Source organism: Phycodurus eques, chromosome 5 (assembly GCF_024500275.1).
Source record: "Phycodurus eques isolate BA_2022a chromosome 5, UOR_Pequ_1.1, whole genome shotgun sequence".
Classification (NCBI taxonomy): Eukaryota; Metazoa; Chordata; class Actinopteri; order Syngnathiformes; family Syngnathidae; genus Phycodurus; species Phycodurus eques.
Window position 1 is genome coordinate 5841165 of NC_084529.1, and position 24273 is coordinate 5865437.

Below are 24273 nucleotides of genomic sequence, written 5' to 3' on the forward strand. Positions count from 1 at the left end.
AAAAAAAAAAAAAGTACATTTCAATGGGCCGTCAGCATTTGGTCTGTCTGCCTTTACGATTAACGTCAAACATTTTAAATCATCATTAACTTTTTTTGGGGGAAAAAAGGACTTTCCGTGTTGCTGTTTCAGCATCTTAAAAAAAAAAAAAAAGCGAAATTTGTTGTCTTTCTTTTACAAACGCCTTTACCGTTATTTCTTAAGTAATATGAAAACTACCCATATGAATTCATCCCTCCATTCTCTGTACCGCTTTCTCCTCACTCGATCCAAACCCGGCCATTTGAATAACTCGAGATCAAATTACATTTGCATTCAATTGAATGTACTGTTGTATCTCTCTCTCTATCTCTTCAAGCGGAAGACGATGAAGTGTCTGATGGACAGCAGCAGAAAATGAAAAAGAACAACGGCTGTGGTTCCACACTGACAGAAAGCCGTCGGATTTCACGTCCACCTCGCAGCTCATCTGCTTCCCGCTAACCCCTAAGAACTTCCTCCTGCTTTTCCTGCTCTCTCTCTCTCTCTCTCTCTCTCTCTCTCGCTCTCTCTAACACACACACACACACACACACACACACACAAATTATAACCTTTTTCCCCCACATCCATCTTCACAAAATATATGTAAAGTGTTAACTATTGTTGTGATGATCATTATTATTATTATTTATTTTTTTCAAATAACATTTCAATTTGTACCCGGAACATATTTGTCTGTGTCCATTTAATTATTTGGGTATCCGTGGGTTTCTAGTTTGCTACTTTAGGTGGTGATCCCTATGAACTTTTTGATGTGAAATGTGCATTACGTATTGTGAAATTAAATATGATTAACTGAATTTATTTATTACAGTTTTTCACAATGGCTGAAACGCATTTTTGTAAATTTCCACCCGTTTTCTCGAAACCTGAAACACAAATCCCCAAATTCCTACTACATACACAAAACCGCTGACTTTTTTGTCGCAATCAGACTGTCACCTCGAAACCAGCTATCTTGTGTTCAAAACCAAACAATGTGTTCATACACACAGAAAGTGAAAATATACTCACCACGGGCCATTTGTTAGCCAATCCTTCAGAACACAGCAGCAAGGGCAAGTCGAGCGTTTATAGTAAACGCACAGCAAAAAACGCGGAGTCGGCTGGCATTATTTTCAAGGGCCGTGTCAACGACGAGTGCTTTTCGTCGTTGGGTGAAAAGAGCAGTCCTTCCACAAAGAGGAAAATGTACTTAGAAACATACAGTCAGTAAAAATAGTATTATAATGAACATCACCGTATTTACAGCATAGAATTATGTAAGTCAAATATTATACAAGAGGTTCTGTGTGCAACTGGGAACCAATGGAGTCGGAGTTGAAATGGTGGTAGGTACAAAGATGTTTTGGGTATGTACAAAGACTGCAAACGACGGCGTACGCTCAAATCCGGAAAACGTCGTACGCACAAAAATATCCAGATGTATGAAACTCTGCGTACGCACGAATCCAAGCGCATTTCCTTCGTACATTCCAATCAACGCGGAAATGAGCGCACATGCTGGAGTAGCCGACTCCTCCCTGCCCACGCCCACATTTGAATATGCAAATCATATTTCAATGAACCCTGCACCTGAGATGCCGATTACTGCATGATCAGAAAGAAAGGAAAATGAGCAAGGTAATGAAGAAAAATAAAGTTTCTGAATGGGAAGTTGCTCAATGAAGTGGAGGCACGCAATAAAAATCCTCTTTGGCACGCTGACTCCGGCATTAACAACAAGAGAATGGGACAGCGCGTGTGCGGCTGTCAATGCTGCGGAGATAGAATAGCGTGCACGCTGAAGTAAAAAAGAAGTGGTCAGACATTAAGGTGGATGTGGAGCGTAGGACAGCTGCCCACCGCCAAAGTGTGGCCAAAAAAAAGGCGGAAGAACCGGCACGGAGGGCCTCGCCCCGTTCGAGGAGAGAATCGCTGCGATCGTGGGTGACGCTGCTCTCTCAGGGGTGATGGGAGCACACGTGGCTGACTATGATCACCCCACAAGGGTAATACCATGTATCTTTAGAACTCATAACAAATGTGTTCATACAGTAACCTACACTCGGCCCTGTGAGAGAAAGGTTCATGCGGAAATGTTCTACGTGCGGTATTTGCAATAAATCTTTTGAATTCAAATAGAAGCACATCAGCGTATCAAAGAGGATATCAAAAACTTTGACTCCTTTTTGATGACTCAATTTATTATTTGAATACACAGGAGAGGACACACACATTAGAAAAAAAAATGGTTTATTATTTTAGGAGAAGAGGGGTAAATTATGTCATTTCAACACATTTTAACCATGTGCAACCGATGGACATGTTCAAATGAAGTAAATTGAAAGGACTCTTTTTGTGTGCAGTCCCAGCCACGCGTTACATGTTCGGGGGATTCGTCCACCGTCCCTGTCGTCTCCTCCGGCATCCCCAGGGTCTCGTCCGATGCAATTACGCTCCAACAACCGGCTGCTGCTGCACCCGTGCAGACTGATAAAAAGAGTCCTTTGAATTTACTTCATTTGAACATGTACATTGGTAGCACGTGATTAAAATGTTTTAAAATTACATAATTTACCCCTCTTCTAAAAAATAATCATAATAATCATTTTAACACATTTTAATCATGTGCAACCGATGTACATGTTCAAATGAAGTAAATTCAAAGGACTCTTTTTTTCAGTGCATGTGTTGGCGTCACAAGAAGCGATCGTGAGGGCAATAGACGGCATAAATGATCACCTCGATCAATTAATAGGCGTCCTCACAAATATCAGTGGTTCATTAAATACGCTGGTTAACAAATGAATTCTCAGTCCTTGCCTCGATTGCATTGTTGAAATCAAATGTTGCTGGGCATGAATTGTTCATCAGTGCTAATTATTCATGTGTCTCTGATGTGCAGATTTATGAGAACAGTTTCCCAGCATCACCTCGAAGTGTCGCCAAAGCACCAAAAGCTGCAGAAACGTGCGTATGCGAGCCATGCAGTTGGCGTGAGGCACCGCACATTTCCACGGTCATGTCACTCTTGATACATCAGAACTTTGCCGTGAAAAAGAACGAACGCCACGTTTTTGTGCGTATGCACCTTTTGCACATGAGGCCCCAGGAGTGTTATTCGTTTGTGAGCGAAACAAGATTGTGCTGTCAAGGATGACAACCAGACTCCGAACCAAGGAGAAACTGAGGAACAGTCAATTGTGGCTTTTGACTTGCTTTAGTGTCGATGAGGAGAATTTCAGTTTTACCCCTGTTTCAAGTTTAAAGACATTTCTGTTGAACAACGACTTCATTTCAGACGTGTGGCCCCCACGCAATTCAGTTGTGATACAGGATCATCGTGAGCAGACTTTGATGGGCCCTATGCTGATGGCATCTGTACCATTCTAATCAATGAGCAGTGTTATTAAATTAGGGATTTTTTGAGAGAGCTTTAACATGATTTGGGGGAGGTGTTGTGTTAACATTGGTGCGCAACACTATACAGTATGATTGCAAAATAAGGTATAATACCAACTTTAATGTCACGATATGTAATTGTATCTAATTGGACTGGACCCAAAAGCAGACTGAGGCGAAGGGAGTAGATGAGGATGGTTGATTTAGAAGTGGCTCAGAGTTCATGTATCCAAGGCGTGATAGTGGTCCGTAGGAACAAGGAATGTGCAGGAGGTGGAAGAGCTTGAGTCGGGAAGGGCAGCGAATCGGGAGGCACGGGAGGAGCACTGGAAGTGGAAGAGAACACAAGTGGGTGAGTACAGGTGCGGGTTGTTGGATAATAACTGTAGCGGCCATACTCCCGCAAGCCGAGGTGCCACAGTGACTTGAGCGGCCCACAACTTGATAAGCTGCATTCTTCCAAGCCGCCCTGCTGTGCAAGACGGCCACCAAGGATGCCTGGCGTATGTCAAGTGGACCCTAGATTAACACGAGAGCCCCCTCGAAATCTTGGTTTAAAGTAATCAAAGAGTCCTTTTCTTCATTTGAACTGACAGCAACCAAAAGTGTGGAAATAGGAACAATTGCTGCAACACGGGCGCCACCCACTGGCGTTTGAGTTACTGCAAGGTGGACTGAATGGTTGTTTATCCATCCATCCATTTTCTGAGCCGCTTCTCCTCACTAGGGTCGCGGGCGTGCTGGAGCCTATCCCAGCTATCATCGGGCAGGAGGCGGGGTACACCCTGAACTGGTTGCCAGCCAATCACAGGGCAACCATTCGTGCTACCATTCACACCTAAGGGCAATTTAGAGTCTTCAATCAACCTACCATGCATGTTTTTGGGATGTGGGAGGAAACCGGAGTGCTTGGAGAAAAAGCCATGCAGGCACAGGGAGAACATGCAAACTCCACACAGGCCTGTGAGGCAGACGCTCTAACCAGTTGTCGACTGTGCCGCTTGGTTTCGTTTAACTAAAGATAAAATATCTGTTGTGATATTTCATGAACTGCAGAAATATTCTCAATGTATGCCTTGATGTCTGTGTCATGGTGTCAATTTACAGGTCCAGCTGGAGATTTTGAGAACTGTGTGTCTCGATTTGAAGCCAAACAGCTTGAAGTGTGGCATTGAATCATAAGCAGTTGATTTGCCAAGACTAAAGTTTAAACAATCATTCTTTATGCTTGATCTCTGAGTAAGAGTACAAAGTTGGGAGTATTTTATATGAAGATATGATTTTTACACCATCGTTATGGCTTAATTGCAGACTGAAATTCAAGTCAATGGGTGTGTTTTTTCTCTCTCTCTGGTGTACTGCTTCTCTGCTGTCTAATATCGCCAGCCGTGGAGAGGCCTCGGCCAACCCCCTTTCTTTTCATTTGTCAACAATTTTTCTTCTTCCGCCTCTTTTTTGGTTTTATTTTCCTGCATCCTTTTTCTTCTTCCACCAAACCTGCTTTGTTTTCCTCCTGTGATACGCGGAGAAAGGACCATCCCCAGAAACCAACGAACCTACGGTCGTGAGTACCACAACAAGCGTTGCTAGGATGTTCAATATTAGTGGCTATTGATTTGGGGGAAATTATGAGCTTCACACAAAATCCCAATTTTGCTCTCTCTCTCTTTCTCGCACTCTGACTGAACGCATTAAACACTCACATTTTCAACTTTAGTCCAGCAACACATGGCCCTGTCTTCCCTTTTCGTTACCCTTAGCGTTATTTTCTTTCTGTAGTTAGACCCCTCTGTGTGTTTCCCTATAGATCACTCGTAGATTTAATGAAATATTCTTTAAAATACCACTCTTTTTGTTTTTTATGTGTTTTGGAGTTTAACAAATGAACCTTTGTAATCTTGAACTCGTATTTTTTAAGTGTAGATTATGAGACTGATAAAAGGTTTCTCGTTGCTTTTCCTACATTTTACACATATAAAAAGAGACGTGGTGCCCTTAATGAAACAAAATTAGATTGATTCTGACGTTAAACGTCTACCAGACTAAACGGAGGTGTTCACCTTCGACAAATTTATTTCTTAAATAAATTATATTTTATCTGAACACCAATATACGCTACATAACTTAGACAGCCTGTGTTTTGATATCTGATGGTCATTTAATTATATATATATATATATATATATATATATATATATATATATATATATATATATATGTGTGTGTATGTATGTATGTATGTATGAGTGTATTTCACACAGCGGCTGAAATAAGTATGTAACACGTCACCATTTGTCTCAGTAAATATATTTCCAAAGGTGCTACTGACATGAAAATTTCACCAGATGTTGGGAACAACCCAAATAATCCACACATACAATGAAGTAGAACAAATAAAATGAGAAATTAAGTTGTGTGTAATAATGTGAAATGACACGGGGAGAAAAGTATTGAACACGTGAAGAAAGGGATGTGCAAAAGGCAGGGAAAATGCAGTAAACACGCCAACTGGTATTTATTTAATAGTTTTTACAAAAGCCTTTGTTTGCAAGGACGGGTTCAAAACGCCTCCCTTATGGAGAAACTAGTCGCATGCATTGCTCTGCTGTGATTTTGGCCCATGCCTCCACACAAGCAGTCTTGAAATATTGAAGAATCTGTGCGCTTCTTTTACGGACTTTGAGTTTCAGTTCTTTCCATAGATGTTCGATTGGATTCGAGTCAGTTGATTGGCTGGGCCATTCTAGCAGCTTTATTTTTGTTCTTTGAACCCAATTGAGAGTTTCTTTGGCAGTATGTTTTGGATCATTATCCTGATGAAATGTCCACCCTCGTTTCATTTTCATCATCCTCGTACATGACAGCAGATTTTTGTCAAGAATGTCTCAGTACATTTGCCCATTCATTATTCCTTCAATAATGTGAAGTTTACCAGTACAATTTGCTGAAAAGGAGCCCCACACCATCCTGTTCCAACCTCCGAACTTCGCTGTTGGTAAGGTGTTTTTAGGGTGATGTGCACTGCTGTTTCTCCTCCAAACATGGTGTGCCTTATGGCATCCAAAGAGTTAAACTTTCCTCTCATCAGACCAGACTATATTCTCCCAGTATTTAACTGTCTTGTCCAAATTAGTTCAGCAAACTCTAAACGAGCTTTGACATGCTTTTTTTTTTTTTTTAGCAACGGGGTCTTGCGTGGTGAGCGTGCATACAAGCCATGATGACGGAGTGCATTACTCACTTACTTTCCTTGTGACAATGGTACCTGCTAATTCCAGGTCTTTTTGAAGCTCTCCACAGGTGGTCCTTGGGTCTTGGACAACTCTTCTGATTATTCTTTGCACTCCTCTTTCAGAAATTTTGCACGAGACAAATTTATGGTGGCATGATTGGCTTTCCACTTACGTATTATGGCCCCAACCATCCTCACTGGAACATTGAGAAGCTTAGATATGCTCCTGTAAACAATAACATCGTTATGTTTTGCAACAATTAGTTTGCGATGGTCTTGAGTCACACCTTGGCAATGAGACCTTTTTGTAGGCCATCAATTCGGACTGAACCGTCTGATATTCATTTGCACTGACAAGGGGCTGGATTGCTGTTCGATTATTGATAGATTTTAGGTGTTGTCTTGGCTTTCCATGCCTTTTGCACATCCCTTTCTTCATGTGTTCAATACTTTTCTCCCCGTGTCATTTCACATTATTACACACAACTTCATTTCTGATCTTATTTGTTCTACTTTCTTTGTATGTATGGATTATGTGGGCTGTTCCCAACATCCGGTGAAAATTTCATGTCAATAGCAACTTTGGCAGCAGATTTAGTGACAAAAATGGTGACGTTAAATACTTAATACAGCCGCTGTGTATATATATATATATATATATATATATATATATATATATAGAGAGAGAGAGAGAGAGAGAGAGAGAGAGAGATAGATAGATAGATAGATAGATAGATAGATAGATAGATAGATAGATAGATAGATAGACAACACTCATTCATTCATTCATCTTCCGTACCGCTTATCCTCACTAGGGTCGGGGGCTGGTACATATCCCAGCTATCTTGGGGCGAGAGTCGGGGTACACCCTGAACTGGTTGCCAGCCAGTCGCAGGGCGCAAGCATCATCTATGACTTAGTATATCATGGCATTCTTCATCAGTTGGCATTTGCTTTGCATTGGTTGTTCTCATTTTCATGCAAAGATTTATTATCCGTTTTTAACCAGTTGGACATTTAAATTAAACAAATGCAATTTACAGAAAAACAACATTATTCCCTTGCTTTGAGTATACAGCACCCTCTCTGGCTCCAAAAAAAACTGTTTCAATAACTTTATTCAATTAATTTAAAATTGAATAGCTAATTGGGAAGTCACTGTGATATCGATGGGTAAATGTATGGGCGTAAACTGCGTGTGCATGTGTGTGTGAACGACAAATAACGTAATGCTTTTAATTTCATTGTTCTCTGATGTTTATTAGTGGGTGAAAGTCACATTAACCTTTCCATCGGCCCTGACATTTCCTTTCCTCCTTAATGGAGAATTAAAGACCATTGGAAAGTCATTAGTGAAATGTACTGCGTCTGTTGGCTGGCCAGCCATTAAAGAGTCTGTAAGACCCTGCAGCACTGTTAAGAATCTCATGCCAAATAACTTTTATTTGTTCACATAAGGACTGAGTATTGAGGAAAACATTTAATGAATGATTAAAGAGTTTACTTTTCCATACAATTAGGTCCAGAAGTATTTGCCTTGACACCCCACCACAATAAATTGGTATTGAGGAGTATGCTGAAAGTTCTACTGATTCACACTGTCTTCGATCCAGTTTAACATGTAGCTTTTCATCTGTACACACTTCTTAACTCTTTTACCTACCAGTGGCGTCACTCGGCCTATAATTTGGTGGATTTTCATTTAGAACATTTATTTTACACCAAAAGTAATAATAATTTCAAGATAGAATGTAACTCCTCCCATCCATCCATTTTCACGGCTTATCCTCACTCGGGTCGCGGTTTATCCTCACTCAGGCGTACTGGCGCCTATCTCAGCTGACTCTGGGCGAGAGGCGGGGTACATCCTGAACCGGTCGCCAGCCAGTCGCAGGGCACATATAAACAAACAACTATTCGAAGTCACATTCACACCGATCGGCAATTTAGTTTTCAATTAACCTACCTTGCATGTTTCTGGGAGAAACCGGAGTGCCCGGAGAAAACCCACGCAGGCACAGGGAGAACAGGCAAACTCCACACAAACGAGGCCGGATTTCAACCCGGGTCCTCAGAAGTGTGAGGCAGATATACTAACCAGTCGGTCACCGTGCTGCCTAGAATGTAAGTTAAAATATAAAATCATATAACCTGTCATTATTAACTTAACTGGTTATAAACCTGTCAGTTTCCTTTGATTTCGTAGTGTAGGTAGAGAGCCCCAGTGTGTTGTTATACAATCCAATCCGTTCCACGCGTTCATGTAGAGAACACCCTTATCACGGAAAATCCAGTCAATGTTTTGCGATCTTGCTTTCATTTGGTGCCTGCAGTTTATGGCGTGTAAGCTTGGTGTGTACCGGTATGTACACTATGTTCAGTACCTGCGTGTACGGCCGATAATAACAATAATAATAATAATTACAACAGCCGACTTTAAGCAGCGGGCGGAAGGCTGGACAAATGAAAGTTTCTCAAGAAAGTAAGTCCACATCACTGCTGTTATCAACAATTGGTTAGCTCCAGCTCCCAGCGAACAGCAGAACGTTCCATGCTACTGAGCTAGCATGGAACTGCTAGCTCAGTAGCGGCACGGTGGGCGTCTGCCTCACAGTTCTGACCTGCCTTAAACGATATGCCAACAGGTAGAGCTTCAAGCAATGATGGGTTTTCCAAGGAGTAATATGAACATTTCTGGTGTATACTAGAACCACAATTTTTCAGAATGGTGATATAGATAAAGGATAAAGACCTATTCAGAAGCCATATGAATACAGCCGCATTAAAACTACTACTGAAACCAGGGAAAGACCCCACTCATCCAGCTAATTACCGACCACTATCACTCATTAATACGGACATCAAAATCATATCTAAAGCTTTAGCCAACAGACTAGAACAAATTCTCCAGTTGTTAATACATTCTGACCAAACAGGACAGAGCTATTCATTGTCACAGTCTGTGGACCCCCTAAAATAGCCTTGGCCACCCTCTGGATAAAAGGTCTAGCTCCGCCACTGGTGACAAACTGATTTACAAAAGCACCAGCCTGTCTACACCTAAGGTGTATTTGTGCAGAACAGTGAATCCCTTCATATTGACGGTTCAGCATTTGCAGATTATTATTGTATTTTTGTACCTATTCTCCAGTAGTCCCTGAAAACAGATCTAATCAGTTGTAATGCTCAGACCAAAACACTTCAAGTATTACTTTGGCGCCATCTCGTGGAATATTGGTCTTATTGTTAGTTTCCCCAGCACAAGAGACGTGCCCCCACCAGTCCCAAACGGGTGGTTTTCCTTGTTTTTATTATTTATGCCTCTGTGGCTGCTTACAGCAGCCCATCACTGTGGCTGTGCAGTGATGCCGGTAACGCGTTACTCCAAAATGGCTGCCATTTTGAGTAACGAGCAATGTAATGCATTACTGTATCCAGGGAAGTAGTGATGTTACGAGATGTGCCGAGTCTTCGAGGCGTGTGTCGAGTAATGGAGGGGGGCGTTTCCGCAAAGCGCATATCGAGGTTTGCTTCATTTAGGAGCGGACCCGGATGTGATGACGTCTAAAGTCTCGCTGCCCGCCTGTACCACGTGACCGATTCGGGAACCTCAGCTTCGTCTTTTTGACTTTGCGAAGCTCGTTTTCCCGCTTCCTCCACTTGCGAACCGTGGATTTGTTGATCTTGGATTCTCTCGCGGCTGGTCGATTCCCATGTTCCTCCGCGTAACTGATAGAGTGTAGTTTAAACTGTGCTTCGCAAGCGTGTCTCTTCGTATGTGCCATTTTCGGGGGTCCTTAGCCAAACCGATGTTGTTTTGCACAATGCACACCCCGGCGCTATATACCTACTGGGGGCCTGCCTTTGGCGTCCTCCTGGTGTGAAACGCAACCTTCCCCTTTAAGTGCGCTTTATGGTCGTGAACATGCGGTAGCTTAAATATATACAATGAAAAGTGAGAGCTTTCAACTTCGTCTCGAGTCTGAACTGCTCGTGTGCTGGTTTAAGCGCTTGCACCGCTGATGTTCACGTAAGTGCTTCTCCCCCCGTCAATCACCCACAGCTTTGCTAGTTAAACAGTTGGTAAAACTTGTCCCTGGGAACAAAAAAAAAACAAAAAAACTTTTCTCGCTCTTCACATCACAATTACGCCGGTGGTAGCAAGGGTGTGGCTGCGTGTATGTGTGTGCACGCGCTAGTCTGTGTTGTCGGGGGATGGAATCAGGAAAAGCTACCAACAACTCTATAATAGAAGAAGAATCAACTTTATTGTCATGAACATGCATGCATGCATGCACACAAAATCTGTTCTCAGGATTTTACCCATCACAGTGAACACACACTTGCTAGTGGAACATACTGGAGCAGGAGGCAGCTCAAGTGCCCGGGGAGCAGTTCGGGGTATCGGTGTCTTGCTCAAGGACTCCACAGCCGTGAATCTGGGAGATGTTGGCGGATGGGGCAGTCGGGACCTTGAACCTAGGTGCCCCACGGTGGCAGGCGATGATCCTAACCATTGGCCGGCCCACGGCTGCAACAAAATGAGTACTGTTGGCCGCAATCACGCTTTTACGACACTAAAGCGTCTGCATCTATCCAACGTCTAACCGCCACTCTCTTTCACATTTACGTACACGCACGCACACGTACAGTTGCCTTCATGGAGCCCGACACAATCGGAAACTACCAAACTCCAACAATATGCATATATATATATATATATATATATATATATATACATATATACATATATATATATATTGCTACAGTCTATCTGTCTGTCGATCTATCAACAATATCTATTTATCAGTGAAGTCTTTAGAGAAGTGTACTTGAGAATGTGCATTTACATTGAGGTACTTTTTTTTTTTTACATTTTTTTTTAATGTGGCTTCAACTACACTAATATTTAAGTTATTGGTTCATGTTGATGACATCATTCTAGAACTTGTGTGGCATATATTACCACGTAATGGCTATGGTTAAGCTAACACTCTTTTGTACTGTGGATAAGTTATATTCCTGCCACTTGGTAGCTGCTGGAAGTAACTAAAAAGTTTAAGTTACTTAGTGACGTTTGAAATCAAGTAATCAGTAACTAAGTTACTTTTAAGCTCAAGTAATCAGTAAAGTAAGTTACTTCAAGGTAACTGTGGCAACACTGGCTTTGTGGAGGCATCTTTTGATAGACATATTTGTAGGGTTGATTTTATTTTCATGTAGTTGTTTTCCATTGACTGTAAACTCTTGCTTCAAATCAGTGTTTAATGTGATGATGAAAACATGCCCGATGTATGGTGTTGGAGCTTTATGATTCACTCTGTTTTAAAAGCTTTCCCTGCCCTCGTGTGGCATCTATACACAACCCCTTTTGAGGGGGGCATCAATTATTCACTGCTTTTTGCTATTCGGAGCAGGGGGCGGTCCTCATCCGCTGCGAATAGCAGGGGATCACTGTACAACATTATTCAGGAAGTAGAAGAGCAGCTGTCCATTTGGCTTCAGACCTGGATAGTGAGCTGTTGACCAGACTGAAGTCGGCTTTTAAATAGTGTCAGGTGCAGCTTTGGACAGTTTTAGAATGTTCATGCGGTTGTTGTTGTTTTTTTTTTTTTTTTTTTTTTTTTTTTTTTTTAACTGTCCATTTAAGTCAGAATCTGGTTGCAGGATGGGTGTTTCCCGTCAGACAGCAGTTACACTCCTGGAATAGAAAAGTAGAGAGAGAAAAAAAAAAAGAACTGTCACAAGGACTGAGGTTGATGTTTTTTTTTTTTTGGTAGCTAATTGAACATAGGCGGCACGGTGACCGACTGGATAGCACATCCGCCTCACAGTTCTGAGTTCAAATCCAGCCTCGCCTGTGTGGAGTTTGCTCCAATATGATTGATTGGCTGTTTGCAAAGACAGGATTGTCACGCACTAAACAATCAGCCTTTTCGATCTTTATAGGGGCCTTCCCACCACAGGAACCTTTGCAGGAACTTCCCTAGCTACCCTAGTCGCTTGAGTTTCCACTGTGTCCCCACCGAAAAAAACAACCAGGGTACGGAAGGTTCCCCCTGGATTATTTCGTTCCACCAGGCGGGTAGGGTCTTTTGAGATCTACCAGGAACTCTTTGAGGGGGCGGGCTGTGCTGACAAACAGACCTCTGTCGGCCTTTACTTTTTCCATTCACAGAGCTGCCATTACTCAATGTGACGTTATGCAAGGCTAGAAATAAGAGGATTAAAATACATTGAAAACCAAAACTTCCTAACAACAATCTTTACATTTTCCCGCTGAGCTGCACTTGGTGGACAAGGAGCAGGCTGGACAAGCTGGAAGCCGAGCTTAGCCGCAGCGAAGTCCACCTGGAGGGAGATTTTTTTTTCTTTTATTTGTACATAATTTAACTCATGTTTAAAAACAACTGTTTAGTATGTAATGTAGTGTTAAGTATGTGCTACTCCCCGTCCTTCCAAATTCATGGTTTCAAGTCAATTTTCGCTTAATGCCAATGACATTGTGTGTATTTTGCATCTTCACGCCACCACAACAACCAAATGCTTCTTGTACCCATTGGGAGATTGTTTTCCCCATCTGCTTTTCGCATGCCTCTTCTCCTCCCTCTTTTTTCACCTCTCTATAACCGATAACCATACTTGTATAGAAAACGTCAAAGTTAACCCGAATTCCAACTCCACCTCTTTCCCAGCCATTCCTCTGTAGCGATGCACTGCTGTCATTAATTACACTGTCTCTGTATTACCTGAGTTCACCACGTTTCAGTTTGATTTATAGTGGTGGTGCAGAGATGTAAACATTTACAACTGAATGCCTAGTCAGTAGACGGCGCAGTGTACTATTATTGCACTGATTGTCCCATTGTCTGTTATTCCTGTTGCTGTGGCCGACTTGATTCAACAGGTAGATGTCCTCCAAAGACAGGTAGTGCCTCCTTCCTACTTGCACCTTCCCAAACGACCTTCTTTCAACATTCATGAGGGCTCCCCGGTATATATTGACACAATTGGAATCCCCCAGGGTTTCTCAAACGAATCCAAATTAGCTGATAACACCGCTGCTGGATTTGAGAACATACCATTATTTTACGCCATTTTTCCCATCACACCTGCTAAAAATGTCGATGGCGTAAATTACTTTCATTACAACATACAACGCCTCACCAATCTCAACAGAGATGCTTTGGACGCCGCACGTGAACAACTCTCTGACACTTACATGATGGCTTATCAGATCGATTGACGTTAAGATTATCTACTGGCGGAGGAAGGGGGCGTATGTGCTAAGGTTGCCCCCCATACTTGGACTCTCATCCCAAAAAAACACCAGTCCAGATGTCTTTCACTGAGGCCCTTAATGGCTTGCGAGCCCTGTCGGTTGAAATGAAGGAACATTCAGGTGTTGAGAACCCATTAGAAGATTGGCTACATGCCACTTTTGGTAAATGCAAGAATTTCTATTTTCATATCTCTGGTAACAGCCGTAGAGCTTATCCTTTGCAGCTGTTGCTGCATTCCATGCATTACCCACCTGTGTTTGAAATGCATAACCAGTGCTTTGGACAACAGCCTTTCAGGTGCACCTCCTGCCTCCCAGATGCCCCTCCTCGGCTCCCCCGATGACAAGTATGAATCCGGCGCCGCACCCAAACACCTATCTTGATCCCCGCTCCTGGCGATTATGATGATGATGACAGCACTGGCGACACTATAGTTTAGCTTAATTTTGTGAGCTTAGCCACAGCAACTTGGTTGTACGCTCATATCGTTCATTTTAAACTGTAAATTGTGTTCAGTTTGGCCCCCAGGAAGAGGGCCCGCAGAGGGTCTTTCCGGGAGTATTTATTTTTTTTAATCTGCCACCCGGGTTTTTGTGCTTGCACTTGCAGTTGTTTGTCCGTGTACAATGTTGTATGATGCATTTTTTACTCATGAATAATTGTGTTTGTTGTTTATTTATAATGGTGTCCTCTCTCAGGCGCACACACCCTAACGGTGCCCCATTGAGTGCTTTTTAGCTTTCACCATCCTCACTTGGACTATGTCAGTAGAAAAATCTTCATTTTGGTTTTCTTCAGCCATTCAGAGGTATAGACTTGATGGTGTGTTTTGGATCACTGTCCTGCTGCAGAACCCAAGTTCGTTTCAGCTTGAGGTCACGAACAAATGGCCGGACATTCTCCTTCAGGATTTTTGGGTAGAAAGCAGAAGTAATGGTTCCATTTATTGCCCAAAAGTCTTGGGGATCATCAAGATGTTTTCTGGCAAAATTGAGACGAGCCTTAATGCTCTTTTTGCTCAGCAGTGGTTTTCATCTTGGAACTCTGCCTCTTTCTGATGGTGGAGTTATGAACATTGACCTTAAGTGAGGCCTGCAGTGCTTTGGATGCTGTTGTGGGGTCTTTTGTGACCTCTTGAATCTGTTGCTGCGCTCTTGGGGAAATTTTTGTCAGCCAGCCACTCCTGGGAAGGTTCACCAATGTTTTATGTTTCCGCCATTTGTGGATCATGGCCCTCAATGTGGTTCACCGGAGTCCCAAAGCTTTAAAAATGGCTTCTTAACCTTTTCCACACTGATACAGTAGATAATTTCTCTCACTTGTTCTTGAATTTCTTTAGATTTCGGCATGATGTGTAGCTTTTGAAGATATTTTGGTCTACTTTGTCAGGCAGGTCCTGTGTGCTTAGTGATTTTGCGATTGAGAACAGGTGTGACAGTATCACGGGTGGGTGTGGCGAGAGAAATTGACCTCAGGTATGATAAACCAATTATGTTCATAATAGGGGGTCAATCACTTTTTCCACACAGGGCCATGTAGGTTTGGATTGTTTTCTCCATTAATAAAAAACCTTTAAAAACTGCATTTTGTGTTAACTTGTGTTAACTTTAACATTTTCTGATGATGAGAAACAGTTAAGTGTGACAAATATGCAACAAAATAAGAAATCTGGAAGGGGCAAACATTTTACACGCACCCGTATGTTGAGAAATTTATGGAATTTAGGTTTTACTCTAATTTGAAGGCATTTTTGGATCCGTTTTTCTACAGGCAGTATCACAGAAAAAAAATTCCCCAAAAAGGCATTTTTTTCCGACACAAAAATCTACATTTCTCCGGAACCTATCATCTGATTTTAAAAACTCTTGGTACGTTGTATCAGGTTGAAATGGCCATTCCAACCAGACTCAATAGACTGTCATTTTTGGGAAATCGTGACACGTTGATACTTACGTATATAGCCTTTTGGCATTTTACACTGATAGCATCAGTTCAATCTTTGATTTTAAAGGTTCCGTATTTGGGATGTAATATTATTTGTATGGTGCCTCAGCAAACGTGAAATATGAATTAAAATTGTCCACGCAGTCCTGAGTTGAAGATGTTTTTCTGCCGAGAGGCCTGAAATCAGGTCACTCTAATTTCGTGATCTTACAGTATCTACGGCACTAGCAATGACCTCTGTCTTCCCTTTCCGCTCCTGAGACAGCACTGTTTACATAACGAACATGTGCTGTCACAAAGGGTTCTTCTCCACAGAGGCAACCAAACAGAGGAAAGGGGGCAGTCTTAGCCAAATACGGACAAAGCGGATACAAAACTGAGTCAAAGAGAAGTAACTGTCAGAGGGGCTTTTTCTTGACACTCATGACAAAACAACAGTGGTTTTTTTTTTTAAATGAAATTGACACTTTCTTACCGAGTCCATGTTAGAGAGTAATTCAATGGAGGTCTAAATAACCAAAATATGGGACCTTTAACATCTTTTTGTTCAAATTCATTTGACACTGTATAGTATGTTTATTTGATGTAAAAATAATTTACAATTTCTTAAATGCCATTAAGTTTTGCATTCAAGCTGTGTTATGATGAATAAATCGATTCTCTACACCGGTTTTCCTATTCAGGTTCGCGGGGCACTGGAGCCTATCCTAGCTTCGGGCGAAAGGCAGACTACACCCTGAACTGGTCGCCATTCAGTGGCAGGGCACATACAGAGACAGACAACCATTGAGACTCACATTCACACTGTCACTGAGTGGGAACTGAACCCACGCTGCGACTAGTTTCAAGTCCGTGACTGTTCTTGAATGGCCCAGCCAGAGCCCTGACTTAAACCCAATTGAGCATCTCTGGAGAGACCTGAAAATGGCTGTCCACTAATGTTCACCATCCAACCTGACAGAACTGGAGAGGTTCTGCAAGGAGGAATGGCAGAGAACCCCAAATCCAAGTGTGAAAAACTCGTTGCATCATTCCCAAAAAGACTCATGGCTGTCTTAGCTCAAAAGGGTGCTTCTACGAAATACTGATCAAAGGGTCTGAATACTTATGGCTGTGTAATATTTCATTTTTTCTTGTTTCATAAATCTGCGAAAATTTCAACAATTCCGTTTTTTTTGTCAATATTGTGTGATGTGTGTACATTAATCAGGAAAAAAATGAACTGAAATTATTTTCACAAATGGCTGCAATATAACAAAGAGTGAAAAATAAGGGGGTCTGAATACTTTCCATACCCACTGTGTGGGTGTGTGTGTGTGTGTGTATATATATATATATATATATATATATATACATATACATATATATACTGGGACAACTAACAATAACACAGGTTTTATTAATATATCAACTCACAGGTTCTTACAGGTGTTTAGACTATATAAAAGAATCCTACCGCACCACTCATCCGTTGCACTGCCTTGCTCATTTCCCACATCCTGTCCTGTCCTGCCCTTTTCTCTCTTCTCTCACCTTGTCCTATTGGTTAGTTGTTGCATGTCCTCACCGGGTGTCCCCCGCCACAAATAGGAACACGATTTGACTGTTGTAACGTTATTTGTGCTCAAATATTTAGACTGTCTAATTATTGCTCTGCTGTGGTTCGCAGCCCTATTCCCCTTGTCCATTCTATCCCTCAGTCTGTCCCCTAAAACCCTTTTCTGTCTGGCTGCATTTTCAATAAACATCAGAATAATTGCAAAATTAAAAAATAAGCAGGAGTATTTCAAACTCCCCGGTTACACAGCAAAACTGTTCCAGCACAAAAGGCATACAGATCCACTATTCTGCATGGCCATGCAGCTGAACAGGACAGGTGATAAAATAAATTAAAAAAATAACTGGTACGAGAGCTTAAGCTGTGTATCAAGGTGAGACCCACTATATACAGTTGGAAATTCTCACCCACATACCTTAGCTCAGGCGTCTACCCTGCCAGAGAGGTGACATTCCACGTCCCTAGCCAGCTTCTGTAGCAGGAGTTCAAACCACCAAAGTCCCCGCCCAGCTCTTTCTGCACCCGACCCCTTTGGCCCCTTTCACATGTGGTGAGCCCATGGGAAGCGGGGCCCACGTTACCTCTTCGAGCTGTGACTGGCCGGGCCAAATGGGTGCAGGCCCGGTTACCAGGCACTCACTCAAATGCCCCACCTCCATACCTGGCTCTTAGAAGAGGGCCCCGGTGACCCAAATCCAGACGAGGGAAAACATACAGCGGCTAAAATAACTATTTAACACGACATAATTTTTTTCATTAAATATATTTCCAAAGGTGCTATTGACCTGAAAATTTCACCAGATGTTGGGAACAACCCAAGTAATCCATACATACAAAGAAAGTAGAACAAATAAGATCAGAAATTATAAGATCAGAAATTAAGTTATGTGTCATAATGTGAAATGACACAGGGAAAAAGTAGTGAACACGCCAATTGGTATTTATTTAATACTTTGTACAAAAGCCATTGTTTGCAACGACAGGTTCAAGATGCCACCTGTATGCAGAAACTAGTCGCATGCATTGCTCTGCTGTGATTTTGGCCCATTCCTCCACACAAGCAGTCTTCAAATTTTGAAGGTTCCGTGGGCTTCTTTTATGGACCTTGAGTTTCAGTTCTTTGCATTGCATGCATTATGGCATCCAAAGAGTTAAATTTTCCTGTCATCCGACCAGACTATTTTTTTCCCAGTATTTAACTTTGCCACTCCAAAGGTTGTTCAGCAAACTATAAACGAGGTTTGACATGCTTTTTTTTTCCAGCAATGGGGCCTTGCGTGGTGAGCGTGCATACAGGCCATGGCGGCAGAGTACATTACTCACTGTTTTCCTTGTGACAACAGTACCTGCTAATTCCAGGGCTTTTTGAAGCTCTCCACGGGTGGTCCTTTGGTCTTGGAAAACTCTTCTGATTCTTCTTTCTACTTCTCTGTGAGAAATCATGCGAGGAGCACCTGATCGAAGCAAATTTATGGTGGTATGATTGGCTTTCCGCTTACGTATTGTTGCCCCAGCCGTGCTCACTGGAACGTTCAGAAGCTTAGATATGCGCCTGTAACCAATGCTATCGTTATGTTTTGCAACAATTAGTTGAGGATAAGCGGTAAAAGAAAATGGATGGATGGATTGTTTGCGATGGTCTTTAGACAGCTGATATTCATTTGCACTGACAAGGGGCTGGGTTGCTGTTTGATTATTGATAGATAGATGATAGATAGATTGATGATTGATAGGCAGCCCTGGCCCAATGGTTAAGATCATCGCCACCTAGTTTCAAGACACCGACCGGACAATCCGCCAACATCTCTCGGACTCATGGCTGTGGTGTCCTTGAGCAAGACACCGATACCCCGAACTGCCCCTGCGCTTCACCTGCCCCGTGCTCCAGTGTGTTCCACTAACAAGTGTGTGTGTTCACTGTGATGGGTAAAATGCAGAGAAATGTTTTTGTGTATGCATGCATGTTCATGACAATAAAGGTGATTCTTCTTCTTCTAGATTTTAGGTGTTGTCTTGGCTTTCCATGCCTTTTTGCACCTCACTTTCTTCATTTGTTCAATACTTTTTCCCTGTGTCATTTTACACACAACTTAATTTCTGAGCTTATTTTTTCTTACTTTCTTTGTATGTATGGATTACTTGGGTTGTTCCCAACATCTGGTGAAATTTCCAGTTCAATAGCACCTTCGGAAGTATATTTAGTGAGAAAAATTGGTGACGTGTTACTTATTTCAGCCGCTGTATTTAAATTATTTTGTACATCATAGGGGTTTCTGATCTGTGCTTTGTCTGTTCCCTCACCTATGACCTGTTTACCCTGGGTAACATTGCCAGGGGCATACAGCCCAGACAACTTAACTCCTCAGGAGGAGTAGAAGGAAAGTAATTAACTCACGCTTGCCACAGCATCAGCAGCAAGTGGAATGATTCAGTATTTTTGACAGGACAGAGGAGGAAAGAGCATGACACGTTGCAGCTGCAAGACAGGCTTAACATTTTGCGCCAAAAAAGACAACTGTTACCTCCTACACTGACTGTAAGCTGGAACCTGTTGAGCACAACAGATGTCATGTTGCTTTCAAAATTGCTACTACTGATGGCTTTTTACTTGGCGAGATTATCCTTTCATCAATTAATAGGATGGGTCAAAAGATCGGTATTGACATCGATTTCAGTGATTCCAGTGGTGACCCAAAGATGGGTTGTCTGGACTGTGTCTCCTTAGAAAAACATTTAAACTGTGAAACTGCACCATACTACCAAAACCACTTTGACCAATCATTCAGAATTTACCTCATACTGTATTCCACTTAGGCAGGTAGGTGTTTCCACGTGCTGACAAAGGCGGTAGGGATCAGTGAATAAGGCACAGTGGTGATGGAGTTCCAGCTGTCAGATGTTGGATCATAACAATCCAATGTTTTACACCTCTGTGTCCCAAAGTAACCTCCAACCACATACAGTTTATTTCCTGAGGCCACGGCATGGCAACTCATCCGTTTCGATGTCATGTCACCCACACGACTCCACTGATTCGTTTCACAGTCAAACCGATAAGCAGAGGCTGCTGTGAATTCTGTGTCACCACCCATGATGAAGATCTGACTCCCCAAGACTGCAGCTGCTGTGTAGCGCCAAGGTTGCGGGCATTCAGCTGCAATGTTCCAGCGGTTCACAACAGGGTCATAGCATTGGACCTGGAAACAGAAGACAGAAAACAACAAACATTTACAGCTAAGCACAAGCATTTAATTCAAGCGTACAAGGAAACCCCACAGCTGCGGTAACTTCAAGTCAGTTGGTCTCATTCTTCTTTTGGGGTAGGTTGGGAAAAAAAAAAAAGAAAAGGCAACTCATTACATATATTGACAAATAGGCAACTGTGAAGTCATTTTGATGGTCTGCTCGTGGTTTCGGAGTAGTTTAAATTAATTTTATGTGGGACCATTCACTGCCAGGCGTCCCAGTTAACATGGATATTTGACTTCTACAGCCGTCAATGAATGAGTTTTAATGTCACAGGAAGTAAAAATATGTTGAAAGTATAATGTTTATCACATTCATTAGATTACCTGCGATCCAAAATTGGAGTTTGTTAGGAAACGTTTGACCTCATCTGGTAGTTAAGGCAGGCTATATTTGCCAAAAAATTTTGATTAGAAGTTTAGCTTGTGTTAAAAAAAATACATGCGGATTTATGTTAGAAGACTTTATTACATTGAGTTAATTTAATTGATATAGTATTTTGTTTTCTCTTACAGGTTATTAACATAGACAAGGAGACAAAGAACTGTTTATTTTAAATAAAAAAAAAAAAACAACTACAGCAGAGACAAGGATCCTCTGTTGTCCTGTATGCCGGCTTGAGTCTAGGCAGCTATTGAAACAGAAAACTAAAGAACTTGACAGTAATATAAAACTGGACCAACCTTAGAGGCTTTTTCTCTGTGTATGCTGGTGCCACCAAAAACGAACAGTTTTAATTTGGCACTGACCACTGCTGCATTACTGACACCATCTCTTAAGGGAGCCATCATAGTCCACTTGTTACTGACAGGGTCATACCGCTCAACCTAGGAAAATATTAAGACACAACATAATTGACTACAAACATTTTTTCTTTGCAAAGATAAAAATGCACCATGGTTACATGAAAGTAAACAGTCTTATTTTCTCTCTCTTACTTGTTTTAGAGAGACGGATGGCGAGGCAGGAAAAACAAAGGCAATGGCTGTATGACCACCAACCACATACAGGCTGTTCTCCAACTCAGCTGAACCATGACCAAATCTGATTTGGTGCAAGTGACAAAAAATAACCCTAATGAGGTGTGTATATTTTGACTTTGAAGATCAACAGCATAAGTAAGATCTGAGAATATTATCACTTTTATTATCCTTTGGGTTCTGAAGCCAAGGATGTACTATACAGCATTTCAATTTAGCTTCTCAATATGTGGAAACTGCATTAGGTTAGCAAATGATACAAATGTCTTAATGACAGCAACATCTCATTCACATATACATACAATTACAGCTCCTCTATCACTCTTAGATACAGCAGTATGCTCCAATATTTTCAAATTAATTAATTTATTATGACAGACCTTGCTATAAGCATGGGTGCTCCTTTCGCCCATTCTTCATGAACTGTGTCATAGATCCAGACGTCTTTTGACACTCCATTTTCAGACCCTCTTCCTCCAGTCACATAAACCTTACAGCCAATGGCACATGCACTGAATTCTTTTCTTGGGCTGGGAAGGTCTGCCTTTGGAATGATCTCCTTGGCTTTATGGTCAACCTTAATGAGTATTAACCAGAAAGACAATTAAAAAAAAAAAAAAAAAAAAAAAGAGGATTTATTGCCAATGCAAGGTTTGATTCACTACTGATATTGGTATGCAAGCAATACAAATATTTGGGACTGGCATCGGAAAATATGGCAGCTCGATGGCTCATTATATACATAAGGCATCTCTAAATGATACAAATTGTGTAATAACCTATGCAATTAACTGGTGATCAACCCGGGGTGTACCCTACCTTTTGTCAGCTGGGATGACCATGCACAAAACAGGTCGTAGAGAAAAGTGATTGATGATGTAATTTTAGACAATTGCAAGGGTTGGTATAAGTATTCAATATGACAATTTAGCCATAACTTAGAAATGATCAAATAAAAAAAAATACATAAAGTGGTGCCTCGACATCCACGTGACCTGACTTTGATTTTTTTTTAGTTCCGATCAGTCATTCAGACGATTTTCCTCTTTGACTTGCGAGTGCAAACTTGAGATACAAGCGCTGTATAGCATGGTCCGACATTAACCCTTTTTGAAAAAATATTGGCACCCCTGGGTGGCATTATTTCTAGTCATGACTGTATAAAAAGACATGGCTTACCCCATTAGCATGCCTGTTATATTTGATTCATGACTCTATGTTTCCATCGAAAAATGAGGATGCTGCAGCAAGTAAATTATGAATTTATGGGATTCACAATCATACCAGTCTGTTCCGACCTCCTGATCGGCTCAAACGTGTACGGTCGGTCAGTTGGGTGCTCCAGTACATTGAAATCCTCCTCCTCCTCATATTGCAACATGTTGCTCGCCATTGCATATAGAGTGTAGCGCGCGGTGTTTGGCAATTACACCACTTCCAGTAGCCTTTGCGATGGATAAAGTAACTACAGTGGGTACGGAAAGTATTCAGACGCTCCTTAAATTTTTCACTCTTTGTTATATTGCAGCCATTTGCTAAAATCATTTAAGTTGATTTTTTCTTCATTAATGTAAACACAGCACCCCATATTGACAGAAAAAAACGGAATATTTGGATATTTTTGCAAATTTATTAAAAAAGAAAAACTGAAATATAACAAAGCCATAAGTATTCAGACCCTTTGCTGTGACACTCATAGTGGAGAAAAAAAGTATTTAGTCAGCCACCAATTGCGCAAGTTCTCCCACTTAAAAGCTCCCATCTTTTTAAGTGTAAGTTTAAGAAAAAAGAAAATCCAGAAAATCACATCACATCGCATAATTTATTAGCATATTATGGTGGAAAATAAGTATTTAGTCAATAACAAAAGTTCATCTCAATATTTTGTTATATACCCTTTGTAGGCAATGACAGAGGTCAAACGTTTTCTGTAAGTCTTCACAAGGTTTTCACACACTGTTGCTGGTATTTTGCCTCATTCCTCCATGCAGATCTTCTCTAGAGCAGTGATGTTTTGGGGCTGTCACCTGGCAAGACAGACTTTCAACTCCCTCCAAACATTTTCTATGAGCTTGAGATCTGGAGACTGGCTAGGCCTTGAAATGGAAGGAGGTTTTCACTCATTCATTCTTTTGCAATTGTGCAAGGTCTCCCACTTAAAAAGATGAGAGATGCCTGTAATTTTCATCATAGGTATACCTCACCTATGAGAGACAAAATGAGTTTTTCTTTTTTTTTAAATCCAGAAAATCACATTGTCTGATTTTTAAAGAATTTATTAGCAAATTATGGTGGAAAATAAGTATTTGCTCACCGACAAACAAGCAAGATTTCTGGCTCTCACAGACCTGTAACTTCTTTAAGAGGCTCCTCTGTCCTCCACTTTTTACCTGTATTAATCGCACCTGTTTGAACTCATCAGTTTAAAAGACACCTGTCCACAACCTCAAATAGTCACACTACAAACTCCACTATGGCCAAGACCAAAGAGCTGTCAAAGGACACCAGAAACAACACTTGTAGACCCGCACCAGGCTGGGAAGACTGAATCTTGAATAGGTAAGCAGCTTGGTGTGAAGAAATCAACTTTGGGAGCAATTATTA

General features: G+C 41.5%; 1 protein-coding gene across 4 annotated transcripts in view; it reads right to left on the bottom strand.

Annotated features, from left to right (window-relative positions):
* Window positions 1–10904: 10904 nt before the first annotated feature.
* Window positions 10905–24273, bottom strand: part of enc2 (ectodermal-neural cortex 2) — a 43744-nt gene continuing 30375 nt past the window's right edge. For 2 of the 4 annotated variants that reach the window (XM_061677209.1, XM_061677205.1), the window contains 5 exons: window positions 22050–22246; window positions 21628–21733; window positions 21373–21516; window positions 20237–20640; window positions 11519–12359 (listed from right to left, as the gene is read on the bottom strand). In XM_061677209.1, the coding sequence (XP_061533193.1) occupies window positions 20254–20640; window positions 21373–21516; window positions 21628–21733; window positions 22050–22246 (834 nt within the window). In that variant the 3' untranslated portion in view covers window positions 11519–12359; window positions 20237–20253. Of the gene's footprint in view, window positions 11190–11518; window positions 12360–17264; window positions 20641–21372; window positions 21517–21627; window positions 21734–22049; window positions 22247–24273 lie in introns of those variants that run through there. The other 2 variants (XM_061677208.1, XM_061677206.1) reach the window with 2 other exon arrangements.